This window comes from Sander lucioperca, chromosome 16 (genome assembly GCF_008315115.2).
Source record: "Sander lucioperca isolate FBNREF2018 chromosome 16, SLUC_FBN_1.2, whole genome shotgun sequence".
NCBI lineage: Eukaryota > Metazoa > Chordata > Actinopteri > Perciformes > Percidae > Sander > Sander lucioperca.
Window position 1 is genome coordinate 30,241,948 of NC_050188.1, and position 14,154 is coordinate 30,256,101.

The 14,154-nt window shown below is 40.9% G+C and overlaps 2 gene segments (V, D, J or C); both read left to right on the top strand.

The window, feature by feature from the left end:
* The first annotated feature begins 10,391 nt into the window (after positions 1-10,391).
* LOC116035398 lies at positions 10,392-10,941 on the top strand. The segment is given in 2 exon segments: positions 10,392-10,448; positions 10,556-10,941. Coding segments are annotated over 2 exon segments (423 nt in total).
* A 2,540-nt stretch (positions 10,942-13,481) lies between these two features.
* LOC118493333 lies at positions 13,482-13,984 on the top strand. The segment is given in 2 exon segments: positions 13,482-13,538; positions 13,646-13,984. Coding segments are annotated over 2 exon segments (375 nt in total).
* Positions 13,985-14,154: the final 170 nt, after the last annotated feature.

Here is a 14,154-nt window from a genome sequence, read left to right on the forward strand (position 1 = left end):
TTTGGTTACTCATATGCTGGGTTAAGCCTGAAATGTATAAATTTACCCATAATTGGGTTACAAAATGGTTAAACATATTATAACCCATTGCATTGGGTTGATGACGTTGAATGAAATCCAGGCTTCAGTTTTTCAACACTGCTGATCCGCCTTATTTTGGATGACATTGTTTTAACACGCACGCACGCACGCACGCACACACACACACACGCACGCACACACACACACACACACACACACACGAGTCATGACATGGTATGGGAAGAATAAAAAACGTGACATAAAAGACGTATAAAAAAACGTTTGTTTCGTAGATTAGATCAGATCATGTGTATAGGTTTAGCTTAGTTTAAAAACAGTCTAACGATATTAGAATAATAACTTTATGTTTTAGCTTCGTTTTATTCAAGTAACGTTATTAAATATAAATCCTATCACGATTTGCGTTACAAATAAATACCAGCAAAGAACTACGGCGGGCGAAGACAGAAAACCATTGAAGAGATCGCTCTATCTGGCACCCCGCCCGCTGGATCTTCACATAGGGAAAAACAAGCGCACCTCTTCAACACCCCACATCGTCGTCTCTCGCTCTCGATGAGCCGGAACAGCAGCAACTCATTTTCTTAAAAACCACATCTGGTTCCTGGGGCAGGGAGGCGAGGAAAGCATTCTCATTTTACCGGTAGTTTGTTGCTGAAAATGTGTTTTGTTAAACAGTGCTTCTAGAATAAACTCTAATGTTACATTAGCTAACGTAACTTAGCTAGTTAGCTGCTAGCTGTAAAAAAAAAAATGCCGCCCATTTTTAGACTTCTAAATTAAAATACTTTAACTAATTTACCATTGGCAATGTCCGAATGTTACCAACGGTCGGTGGATTACCTATCGTTAGTAACGTTTTATTCATAAACCGCTCCTTAAACCGAGCTAAATTAACGTTAGCTACGTTTTAGCGTGCTAACATTTGTCATGGCACTAACCTAGCTAGCTAGCAAGCCAATGTAGCATACAATGACTCACATAAGCTAGCCAGCTGCTAGCTAGCTAGCTTATGAAGTGTGACATTTAACTTAATTAACGTTATTTCAAAGGAGTCGTTAATGGAGACATTTCAAGGCTGTATCGTTGTCTTCTATGTCTGTTTACACATTCAAAGTTACGTTGTCTATCGGTTTTCTTTTTTATTAAGATATATCTGAGTCATTGTATGCTACATTGGCTTGGTAGCTAGCTCGGTTTAAGGAGCGGTTTATGAATAAAACGTTACTAACGTTAGCTAATCCACCGACCGTTAGTATCGTACGGACATTGCCAATGATAAATTAGTTTTGGATATTTTAATTTAGAAGTGTTAAAATGCGCGGCAAAATTTTTTCACCGGTAACCGTCCTCAGCCTACGTTACGTTAACGTTACGAATGACCGTGACTGTGTTAAAAGACGAACGCCGCCATCTTGCTTGCTGAATTGTGAACATGCAGAAAAAAGAGCGAAATTTGTATTCAGCGATTATGTAGCCTATTTTGAATGCTCAGGCTTGCATGTGTTTTAGCTGTTTGTGTAAGCCTATTCTAAGATATTTCATTCACATCATTCATGAATTAAAACGTTTTGTGGAATATATGTTTATCTAGCTAGTTTGCACCACTAGGGCCTTCCCCAAAGATCAGGAGCAAACCTGCTTGGGACGATGACGATGATTTTCAACAAGGTAAAATATATATATAAATGTTGACAAGATATTTTTGTTTAATCATGTGATGTTATGTCAATGCTTGGTCTTTCATGTATTCCTATTGTTCTGTTTGTATGTAGGGAGACCTGTATTACAAAATATAAGTCATCTCCTAAACAAATCTGGTGGCTTAATAAGAAAAAGAAATCGAGCTGAAAACCCAAAGAAAGCTGAAATTGGGTAATTATCTACAAAAAAATGTATATGGGCTTTTTATTATTTATTTTTATACAGGTGTTTTAGCTAACTAATGTCTATATGTTATCTTTTTGTTTAGGCTGCCTTTACCTCTACAAAAGCGAAGGTGCGGTGAGCTGGTTTCAATAGACCCCCGCATTGAAATCCCAGGGCCCCAACAGACCTGTGAACCACACCAGCTATTTGAGGACAGTAGCATACCCATACCAAAGCGGCATCACCGAATAAGGAAGTCCCTTATCGTGGTGAGTTGAAAAAAGAGCAATTAAACTGTGTATGTAATATTTAAAAGATGTTATTTTCTCACAAAGTGTGTGTGTGTGTGTGTGTGTGTGTGTGGGTGTGTGTGGGCGTGTGTGTGCGTGTGCGTGTGTGTGTGCGTGTGCGTGTGCGTGTGCGTGTGTGTGTGTGTGTGTGTGTGTGTGTGTGTGTGTGTCTCAGAAATCTCAGGCAAACCTCCCTCTCAAACCCTCATGTTCGACTGTTGCTTGTGATGAGGTAGCAACCGAGGACCTTAATTATGCTCTAGAGGTACCAAGCTTTGTGTCTATCTGCATATACTATACTAATGAGCTAAACATATCTATCTATATATTAAAAACTGTTTCCCTTTATGCTTTCAGACACTGAATGCCGTTGCAGATTTGCAGAGAGTGCATCCAGTGGCCGAGGAGTCATTCACGCAATCACTGGAGGTGTTAGGCTTCCCCGAGAGGGCCGGTGATGAGCATCGACAAGGAGGGGGGGTTTTACAACGTGGAGGCGTGGCAGTTTTCCAGGACACGGCTGTGTCAACGGGACCCCCAGTCATAATTGCCCCAATACAAGGCCAATTTCAAAGTGGAGCAGAAGAGGTGAGTACCTGATAGTGTGTTTTATGGGTCTGTAGCATTCTTCACAATAACCCCCCCCATCAAATGTTTGAAGATGGGGTGTAGCCTTGCACTTATGTTAGTCTGTATGCAGGGGTGGGCAAATGTTTGAAGGCGTGTGTGTGTGTGTGTGTGTGTGTGTGTGTGTGTGATTATTTAACCAAATGTGTTTTATTATCCCATAGGACACCCTTGAAGGAGAAAGCAAAGAAACATCAGAGACAGACCACACATTGATTTCACCTAATGAGGAGCCCCACCAGTGTCGTGGGAATGAAGGTGAATGTGACTGCATGTGTTTTCTTTCAGACACACCCATCAACCAGAGAACAGGAGTTTCCTATAATCACACCGTGTATGGAGCAGACAAGATGTCCCAACCGTCCACAAGTACATACACGGGACCCCTTATAAATCCAGCGGAACCAATACAGTGGGGGGAGGGTCGGGTGTCTAGGGCGGCATCGGAAATATTGTCCAGAGAGATACCTGTTTTTAACGCAGCAGAATTTCATCAAGCCATTGATTTTCGAAATATTGATTTGACGGATATTGGCAGTGTGCCAGCACTCTGACACTGACAGGGTTAATTGAGAGAGCATTAGACACAGCGTCACAGGACAGTGTTTTAAGCGTCGAGCTAAGGGGGCCATCTGTGGCTATCCAGACAGTGTTGAACTCCAGCGATGGATATAATGTAGATACATTTCTGGAGCAAATCTCACAGGCTATGCAGAGTAATGATACTTCTTTGTCTGAGGATTCATTAGAATTACTGGTAACAATAGCTCATAGTATGTCAGGAGGGGTGGGGCGCGGCTAAAGCTAGGAAGTGTATGCTACGATAAAATATTGATGCCCAAATTGTCACACACCAGTCATTAATAGGGTTGGTACAATTATTTGTGACCAATCAGCAGGCCACCGCCCATCTGTCCACAACTGCAGACACTATAACACGGGACAAAAAGCAGTTTCATCTCAAAAACGCTACAGTGACCAAAAAGTTACAAGTCGTTTACAGTAAACAACGCGTACTCCGTGACTACACCACCCTGCCTTATGGCTACTAATAATAACCAGCTGATTGTAGGATTTGACGGCCGGCTCCAACATCCATTCAGTGCCGTTATTAGTGGACCCTCAAACTGCGGAAAAACATATTTTGTCAAAGATATTATTGAAAATTCATCAACAGTAATATCACAAAAGATCGATAACATCGTATACATTTATTCGTGCTGGCAACCCCTGTATGACCAGTTGCTTAAAACAGTGAATATAAATTTTGTGGAAGGTATCCCTGAGTCACTTTGTGATGACACCCTGCTCCCCCCTACTAAGAATAATCTGCTAGTAATTGATGACCTTATGAACCAGGCCAGCGGTTACGTACAGAATGTTTTTACAAAGTATGTTCACCACAGAAACCTTAGCTGTATATACCTGGTGCAGAATCTGTTTATTCAAGGCAAGGCCAGTCGTACAATCAGTTTGAACACAAACTACATGATATTATTTAAAAATCCTCGAGATCGAATTCAGATGAGTTTAATAGGCCGTCAGATGTTCCCAGGAAATAATACATTTTTTCTAGAAGCGTTTAACGATGCCACAAGTTCGCCATTTGGCTATCTGCTGATAGATTATAAATCCAAAACTCCAGATAATTTACGACTCCGAACAGCTGAGATATCGACACAACAGGTTGTATATGTCCCAAGAAAGCAAAGGGTTTAATAATGTCAATCCGTATGCAACGTAATTTCACACTGCTTGACCTTCTTCATAAGGCGGCACCCCGAGCTAGGGGCGTTATAGTGAAGAATGCTAGCCCCGATTTTATTAATGCACTTTGCGAAATAGCGCTGAACGTATTAAGAGGCAATATACCGCTGTCTACCACTCAGTACAGGTTGCTGAAAAAGAAGAGGAAGGTTATCAGACTAATTGCGGATAAAAAAGTCAAACATTTAAAAAAAAAAAAAAAAAAACAATTACTCAAACCGGTGGTTTTCTGTTACCTCTATTGGGGGCTGCAATCCCCTTCATCGCTAGTCTCATCAATAGGAACTAACATGGAACACACGCAGAAAATGTTTCTGGTGCCACAGCAACAATTAGCAGCATTACAGCAGCATCAATCCTCAGACACACAAAACGCCTCTTTGCGGCAGTCTGTCCAAAATGAGTTGGACTGGGCCATGAGTGTTATATTGAGTCAGCCTGACATTAACGTATATGAAAAAGCCAAAAAATATTCAATCGTTTTGCAAAAGTATCTAACCATGGTAAAACAGGGCGAACGTGAGAAAAATGTAATTACACTATCCCTACCCAGCGATGCATCAAAGGATGAAGCCTCAAATGTTGAGTCACATGACGCTATCGCAGAAGACGATGTGATGAGATCAGAAGTATTGGCTCATATGCCTCCTAGGAATAAACGCAACGCCGAATACATAATCACCTCTCTAGCCCGTAATAATGATAAGATCTCGTGGACAAATAGTGGGGAAATCGTTGTTGAAGATAAGACTGTGACAGGAAGTCATCTGTACGATCTACTGAAAAGCGTAACAACCCACAATAATGTTTCAGACCGTTTGAGGCCTAATGGGTGGACTGTTTTTTTAAAGACATTAGCACACTTAAACATACCTCTATCCGTAATTCCAAACACCTCTGTGCGTCGTGCTATTGCTGGATTTAAAGCAGGGGCCGCTGTGACTCCTAATAGACCTCACACAGTGACTGATACACACTCACCACTCATGTTCACGCCTAGGTCTGTACGTACTGTCACACCCCTTAGACAGCCTTCATTGACAGGCACAAGCTCACCGCTCACCCCTAGATTAGGCCGTTTAGCTTCACCCATGGTCAGTACACGGTGGGCTAGTTTTTGATTTTTTATAGGCAAAGTTGCCCAAAGACCTCTAATGATTGTATTTTCTATTTCACATATCGGTTGTTTTTTATTTTTAATGCTAAATTATACAATATTTTCCTATTGATTGTGACTGTAACACAGGAGAATGTTTCTACTTACTGTGTACACCTAAAATGTAGGCTAGTTTTTATCATCAAAAAGTTGCCCTAGGCATTTAATGATTGTGTTTTCTATTTTCTATTTTACATATTGATTGTTTTTATTTGTTAATGCTAAGTATTGCATTATTTTCCTATTGACTGTGGTTGTGACACACTCAATGGTTTACTGTGAAAAGCCTAAAAAAGACATTATTGCATGTGTAACTGTGACAATATTGAATGTGGTACACTCTGATTTTATTTCTTTTCTTTTTTTAATCTATTTTCTATTTCGCATATTTCTTGTTTGTTTTTTAATTTTTAATACATTTTTACATTATATTCCCATTGAAACATGGCAGTGACACAAGAAAGTGTTTATCCATACTGTGAAAACCTATAAAGCCATTATTGAATGTAAAACTGTGACAATAGTGTTTGTATTTCTCTATTAGTTTTTCAAAACTATTCATGTGTTTTAACCCTGTTGTGTCTAATTGTTTTCAATGTATAGCCCTCTTTTTGAAAAGGTTTAAATAAATAAAAAACTATTACAGAAATAGGGTAAGACAATTATTTTTTTACATATTTTTTATTGACTAAACAAGCACTATTACACAAACACTTCTACCTATATGTTACACAGGCGCATTGTACACATTTAAACTTCTGATTGTGGCACACATTGGGGTGTATTTTATCGACAAAATGACTCACCATTGCATCGTTACAGATAAGATTAGAACCGTACATGTTCAACACCTTTGTATAAGACATTTTTTTCTGAATATTACATAAAAAGAACATACAGTGCTGGCCACAGGTTGTAGAATAGTTATTTTGCACTTGTACCCCTGAATGGTATATCTCCACACAATTTTTTTTAAGAGGAAATTACTGATTTCCGGTGGAAAAACAGCCGGGCTGTGTCCAAAGCTATCAAAGAACAATCCTTGTTTGTTTTCGGTAAGGTATACCGCAAGCCAATGTTGACCCGGTTTATCACTTGTGTCAGTGTTTACCACTAACATGGCGGGTAGTTTATGAATGATTGTTTTTGGAAGTTGATCACATGGCATGACTCCTAAGAAATTTATGCCCCTTTTCATTCTTTTTCTAAGCACACTGGTAATCTCTATTGTATTCATGCTAGTAATGATCCAATAGGACTTGTCTCCGGTTAGATATTTCGATTACAGAATCAAAAACAGAATAACAGATCAGGGTCACCGTCCGTGGGAGTGGGTTACGGAAACGAGCTTCCAATCTCACATTGCCTGTCTTAATCAGTGATACATTTCCTGCCCCACCGCCGTCGGGCTCAAGATTGAAACAAAACAGCGTGTAACCACCCCCGAAATCTGATCGTGTTATGGCTAATGATCGGTCCCTTAAATGGCGTCCTGTTGATTCAACCATCTGATAATATTCTCGCACATACTGACCTCTTTGAAAATGAGGTTGAAAAGGGCGTGCAGGGTGAGGTTGTCCATCAGCGTATAGGCCTATAAATTCTGTATCATAGTGTCCGAAATTAAATGGGTTACGTGCGTATGATCCAGTGTATGCTTCGTTATCAACAAAGCCTAAGACTACGAATTTAAGTACCTGACCTATGAATAGATTCTCCTGATTACACACTCTCGTTCCAGCAGGTATAGAGAATGTTTTTATGGCTACCCTGTCAATAGAATATTTTGCATTGGTGTGCTGTAATGCTCTACTATGGGCTAATCTCACAGTCGGCGCCACTGATATTTTCTTTACAAACAGACTGGCGGACATTATTTTCACAGTGAATTGAACATTTCCTGGGGTCATTAGGGCAAAGTCATCTTTTGACCGGATGAATTTAAGCGACATGTCTACACCGTTTAACAATCCTTTTTTATTATACAACACACATGACAATTATATGGGCTGCGAAACCCCCTCTATTGCAGATAGAGTTTTGGCTAAAATGGATACATCCGTTTTACTGATTATGAATACATGTAGTTTTTGCAAATCATGTAAGACATCGTTACATTGCTTTTCTTTGACATACAGACCCACCACATCTATAAGCATAGTGTACATGACCAGTATATGATATACTTTCAGCATCTTGAAATTGTGCGTGATGTTAGTTATGACTGTACAAAAGGTGTCTGCAACACTCTCACGAGTTATTAGTATTGATAACAACATTTGTATCAACTCATCCCAAGGAGGTCTGCTATACTGTCTTCTAACAAGATCCATCACTTTCTCCAGCCTGCACACATCGAGGCTATTGGCCCTACACATACTCTGGTACTTTTTAACATCATTCACATTGTTGGCTATGGCTTGATTTACAATACAGGATAAACGAACTATCATATATTGTTCGCTGCTATGGTTATACATTACACGTAAACAATTCCCCATATCCACACTACGTTACTTTTTTCTCTCATATAAATCTCTCCAGTAGTCTCCAATCTCGCGAATTTCAGCAACTTTGACGACGTCCTCGCCAATCATAGTATCATACATTTCTCGTATTCTGACTGTGACATCTTCCACAGATTTCAACTCATACAAGACAGTTTCTGCTACACCACGGATTCTTGCACCATCACCCCAGAGCTGTTTCATAGCCAGAAAGCTCTGTACGACAGGGATAAATTTATCCGTTAACAGTCTTTTCATAATTTGTTGAAAATGTCTTACGTAGAAGCCCTCGGGTATACTACCCAAACACTCGTGTTGTTTCTGACTAGGATGGTTGATCTGACAACCTGGACACACCTCCTCCCAATATTTGTAAAGTACTACATTGAGCAGATGTAGAGACACTGTTTTAACACTGTCTATAAACAATGTTGACACCATTCCATCCGATTGATCACCCCCCACAATGTCTGAGCAAACATGTCCATCTGGCAGTTGTAAGACATCAGACGATTTGGGGAAAAACACCTGTCCAAAGGGGTGTGGGGGAGGTGGCTGTGAGCAGATCAATAGAGCAGGGGGCAATGGGGGGGACATCTGTGGTGGCGCCAGGAAGCGCTCAGGGGTTATATATGATGATGATGATGAGGATGACAAGAGTGATTGCGGAGATCCGGTGACAGTCAGCGGTGCAAATATACTGTGTTGGCTCGGAGGCGTCCCTGGTGATACACAGCTCCACTCCATACATTCTAGAGAAGGAAAAAATCCACACATTACAGTCCCAGTAAAACACACTAACAGAATAAAAAGCTTTTTCACTATTTTGAAATTAAATAGCACATACAAATAGACCCACCGTTTTACTAGTCTTTGTGTCTGACGATTTTAGGTCTATAAAGTGGTCGGGGGAGGGGCAGAGAGGGTTGTCCGCCGTCATCAAAGATCAACTTTTTTCTTATGGTCTCATGAGACCTCCTTATTTGGGCTCTTCTGATGATATAATCAACCGGATCAAACCGCTTCTTCAGAATCTCCCAGTCACACCATTGTATAAAGAAGCCGTTTTTAAACCACTTGTTGCATTCAGCATTAGAAACAGGATATGGCTTTAACAACCATTCTTCACGACCTCTGGCTGCAACAACTTTCTCTTTTTCCTCGCATACACTTAGGAAGATAAAATCCTCAGCAGATCTTGTGAAACGGTCTGCTTCCACACGGTAGATTTTGCTTGCGCTGCTGCTATCCCACTGGGACACGTACACCATCTCAGGAAATCCAGGGTTGTCCAGATCCTTACAGACAACATCCCTAAAAAGCTTCCAGTCTTTCACCGAGATTGTACACTCTGTTTTAGCGTTGCTAGGTAACTCCGCAACAACGCTAGTGTACACAGATAATGTCACATACCCCTCACTGTATTGAATGGAGTAGAAATATCCATTGACACCCTCACATTCCATATCAGCTGTACACGACTCTATCATGCTGGGCGTAAAGATCTCTGGCCGGGTTCTCTTTTTCTGAGGTGCCCTACGCAAAGCAAAAGGGGTATCTATAATATCAACACCTTCTCCAGTATTAGATGATCCCTTTTGGGATGCCCGATTCAGTTCAAATGTACTGGGTCTCAGTTCAAATGTACTGGGTCTCAATTCAAATGTACTGGTAGAGCGTGTATCAAGCGTACCTTCTTCACCAGATGATCCAGTTTGGTGTCCAAATAGGCGTGTAGACATGACTGTAGGACGTTTTTTCCTCTTGCTTTTTCCTCAAAGGAGTTGAAAATAAAAATGCAACGTTGAGCTGTTTGAGATGATCGAAGGTGGCAAGCCGAACTGACAAGCTAGCTAGCGCGCTGCAAACAGTAGGTAAAAAAAGTGACCAGACATGCCTAGACATAGCCCCTACATACCCCTCCTCTATGTCCGTCATACAGTAATATGGGGCCCATGACTTTTTAACCCTAACCATTGGTCTAACACCTCTCACATACTTACCTTTCGCTCAGGGGGGGCAACAAACCGGGGTATATCGATTTCATTTATTTCAACTTCAACAACAAAGCCGCCCGGTAATTACTACTGCTGTCCTTCATGACAACAGAAGACACAGAAATCCTCCTCATCAAAAACATGACTTTGATCTCCGTCCTCATCTGGACTCTCCTCTGCTGCTGCTTCACAGGTAAAGTCCAGAGAATCAAACTCCTCTCCTCTATCAACATCCGTCCCTCTGAAATGAAGACGACTAAACCGTGACGCTGCTTTATGTTTTTGTCTCTGTATCCTCAGAGTCCAGAGGCCAGGTCACAGTGACTCAGCCTGGAGCAGTGAGCTCTGCTCTGGGAGGCTCCGTCTCCATCAGCTGTAGGACCAGTCAGGATATTTATTGTTCTAGCTGTTTAGCCTGGTACCAACAGAGAGATGGAGAAACTCCTAAACTGCTCATTTATGATACTACCACTCGACAGTCAGAGATTCCAGATCGTTTTACAGGCAGTGGATCAAACTCTGACTTCACTCTGACCATCAGTGGAGTCCAGACTGAAGATGCAGCAGTTTACTACTGTCAGAGTTTTCACTATCCCAACAGTCAGTATGTGTTCACACAGCGAAAAAGCGTCGTACAAAAACCTCCCTCAGTCAGACTGAACAGAAACTGAACTGACTGCTGCAGCTGGAAGCTACTGCAGAGACTGATACACTTCACTGAGGACACACACACACACACACACACACACACACACACACACACACACACACACACACACACACTTGTTTGATAGTAAAGACTACAGAGTTCTCTTTCTGTGTTGATAATCAGAAGTTAAATTCACATCACTACAGTTGTATTTCCAAAGATTGAGTAGACAATAGTAACAGTGGAGATTTTGTACCTCCATGATTTATTTCATTGTAAATTGAACTCCTGGTTTCTTCCATCAAGAAATGCATCATCTGGTCATCTCAGACTTCTCATCTCAGAGTCACACGTCATCAAATCAGCAGCAGCTTTTCTTGCTCCACTCACTCCTCTTTTACATGTACAGAAAAGTTAAATCCACAGTTTGGAGTTCATGAAAATATTTTACTTCAGTAAATGCTCTTACCAAGAGAAATAAAAGACACAAGCATTTAAACACTTCATCCAAACTACAAGAACTCCAGAACATATATTCTGACCTGCTCATATGTGTGGAGCCGTGCAGATAATTCTGTTTTTATGTCCCGACACTTATGCTGTCACCCAAATATAGTGGACGTGATTTATGTTCATAGTGATCAATTCAACAAACATATTTAAAAAAGATACTAAAGCAACTTCCTTTGTAGAAATAATGTCCAGGGGTCTCATTGATAAAACTGTGAGTAGGATCCTTACTATAAGTGTACAGACGCCCAAAAGCCCAAAATGGCGTATTCCATAAAAAAGTCAGATTTATAAAACCGTGCGTATGCACATCTGTAAGCAATGTTCCCTTTATAAATCACAGATTACCTACAAGTGTGCGTACGTGGATCAACCTCTTATCCTGCCCTGTACACGCCCATTTTTAACCATAAATAGTCAATGCAAAGCTCCTCATGAATGCTGATCAGTATGAAACAGCCGGTGGCCCCCAGAGTGGAGAGGACCTGTATTTGGACCGGGATGGCACGGTTCCGGCACGTTGCCCTCTCTACTGGACCCAATTCAGTACATAGAGCCAAGAGCTCAGCTTTAGGGAATCTAAATCAGCATATTAGCCAGTCATCATCATGGTCCCTGAAGTCTCTTTCTCTCCTGATTCTTCCATTAGTGTAGTCCTCCTGCAGTGCCAGCAGTGCCATCATGCAGCATTATGCACGGGGGGGTCACCGCAGTATTTTTATATTTACAACATATTGTCATTGTCAAAACCTTGCCAAAATCACAGCATTAACTAGTGGTACCCCACCCTGAGATACAATTTGAAGATGAAAGAAAGTCTAATAGGCAAACACACTTTTCTTCATGCAGGTTTTGTCATGAACAATATTAAAGTTTGGACCGATAATGCTCCGTAGAGGACAATGTGACGGCGAGACGCCGCCGATTAAACATTAAGAACAAATTTTTATTAAAGATTTGAGTTGGATTTTACATGGTGATTATGGAACAAGTATCACTCAGTACAAACACAAATAACACTGCTGGATTTATTCTTTATGATAACATGGATGATATGGAGTGAAAAAATGTGCGTGAGGCACCAATACTTTAATTTTTTTACTTTTATAGTTATTCCCATTTACTTTCTGCAGTCTGACTTCAGTTCACCACCTCACCATCTGCGTCACCAATTCCTATTTTGTCTCCAATATGTGCGTACGCATGGGTCAGAGTTTACGTGGAGGACCGCACATTCTCCCGTCAAGTTTGTTTTTTATAAATCACAACTTTTGCGTTGGAAGTGGCGTACGCACATTTTCAGCCCCTTGTTGTGCGTACGCCACGTTTATAAATGAGACCCCTGGTTATTTTAGAAACTCCACAGACTTCACTATCAACAGTTTTTACCGGAACTACTTTCTATCAAAGAAATAGACCCTATCAAACCCACTGTGATGTGGCAGTTATGGACAGTGCCACTACACAAAAAATATAAATGTTTATACAAGTCAAAGGTTTTCTATAAGACATGACATCACATGTTATACCAAGAATCATTTTAAAGTCTTTGTGACAAAGAGTGAGAAAGGTCATTAATCATCTGAAACAGAATTAATAAACAAAGTTGAAGACGGCAACATGATTTTTATTAACCTGTTTGAAGTCATTTTAATGAATATTCTCATCCTCTCTCTTCTTTAGATTTGAAGGAGCTGAATATGTTAAGCTGCAGAAAAGAGACAATCTGGAGAAAAAAGTAAAACAATGTTGAAGTTTATTGGTTTAATAGGTTTTAGTAATTCAACAGAATCAACATAAACCAAATTGCCAATGTAAACCAATCCAATTTCTCAATTTCTTTATGCATTACATCATGAATGATTTATAAAGTCAGTGTTCTCAGCACTGAAGAGGAAACCCCCTGTCCCTGTTGGAGTCAGTCAGAGCATTTCCATAGAGAGCCACTTTGCATCAGCAGCACCATGCTCCAGTGCTCTGGGAGAGTTTATAGTCCTGAGAGTTGAACACTGGATGACTGACAGCTGTCCTTCATGACAACAGAAGACACAGAAATCCTCCTCATCAAAAACATGACTTTGATCTCCGTCCTCATCTGGACTCTCCTCTGCTGCTGCTTCACAGGTAAAGTCCAGAGAATCAAACTCCTCTCCTCTATCAACATCCATCCCTCTGAAATGAAGACGACTAAACCGTGACGCTGCTTTATGTTTTTGTCTCTGTATCCTCAGAGTCCAGAGGCCAGGTCACAGTGACTCAGCCTGGAGCAGTGAGCTCTGCTCTGGGAGGCTCCGTCTCCATCAGCTGTAGGACCAGTCAGGCTGTTACACACATTAACTATCTAGAGTGGTACCAACAGAGAGATGGAGAAACTCCTAAACTGCTCATTTACTATACTAGCACTCGACAATCAGGGATTCCAGATCGTTTTACAGGCAGTGGATCAAACTCTGACTTCACTCTGACCATCAGTGGAGTCCAGACTGAAGATGCAGCAGTTTACTACTGTCAGAGTTTTCATGTTATCAACAGTCAGTATGTGTTCACACAGTGAAAAAGCGTCGTACAAAAACCTCCCTCAGTCAGACTGAACAGAAACTGAACTGACTGCTGCAGCTGGAAGATACTGCAGAGACTGATACACTTCACTGAGGACACACACACACACACACACACACACACTTTTTACAAGAAAAGGTAGACACACCATGATCAAGTTTTTACAAAAGATATTTATTTA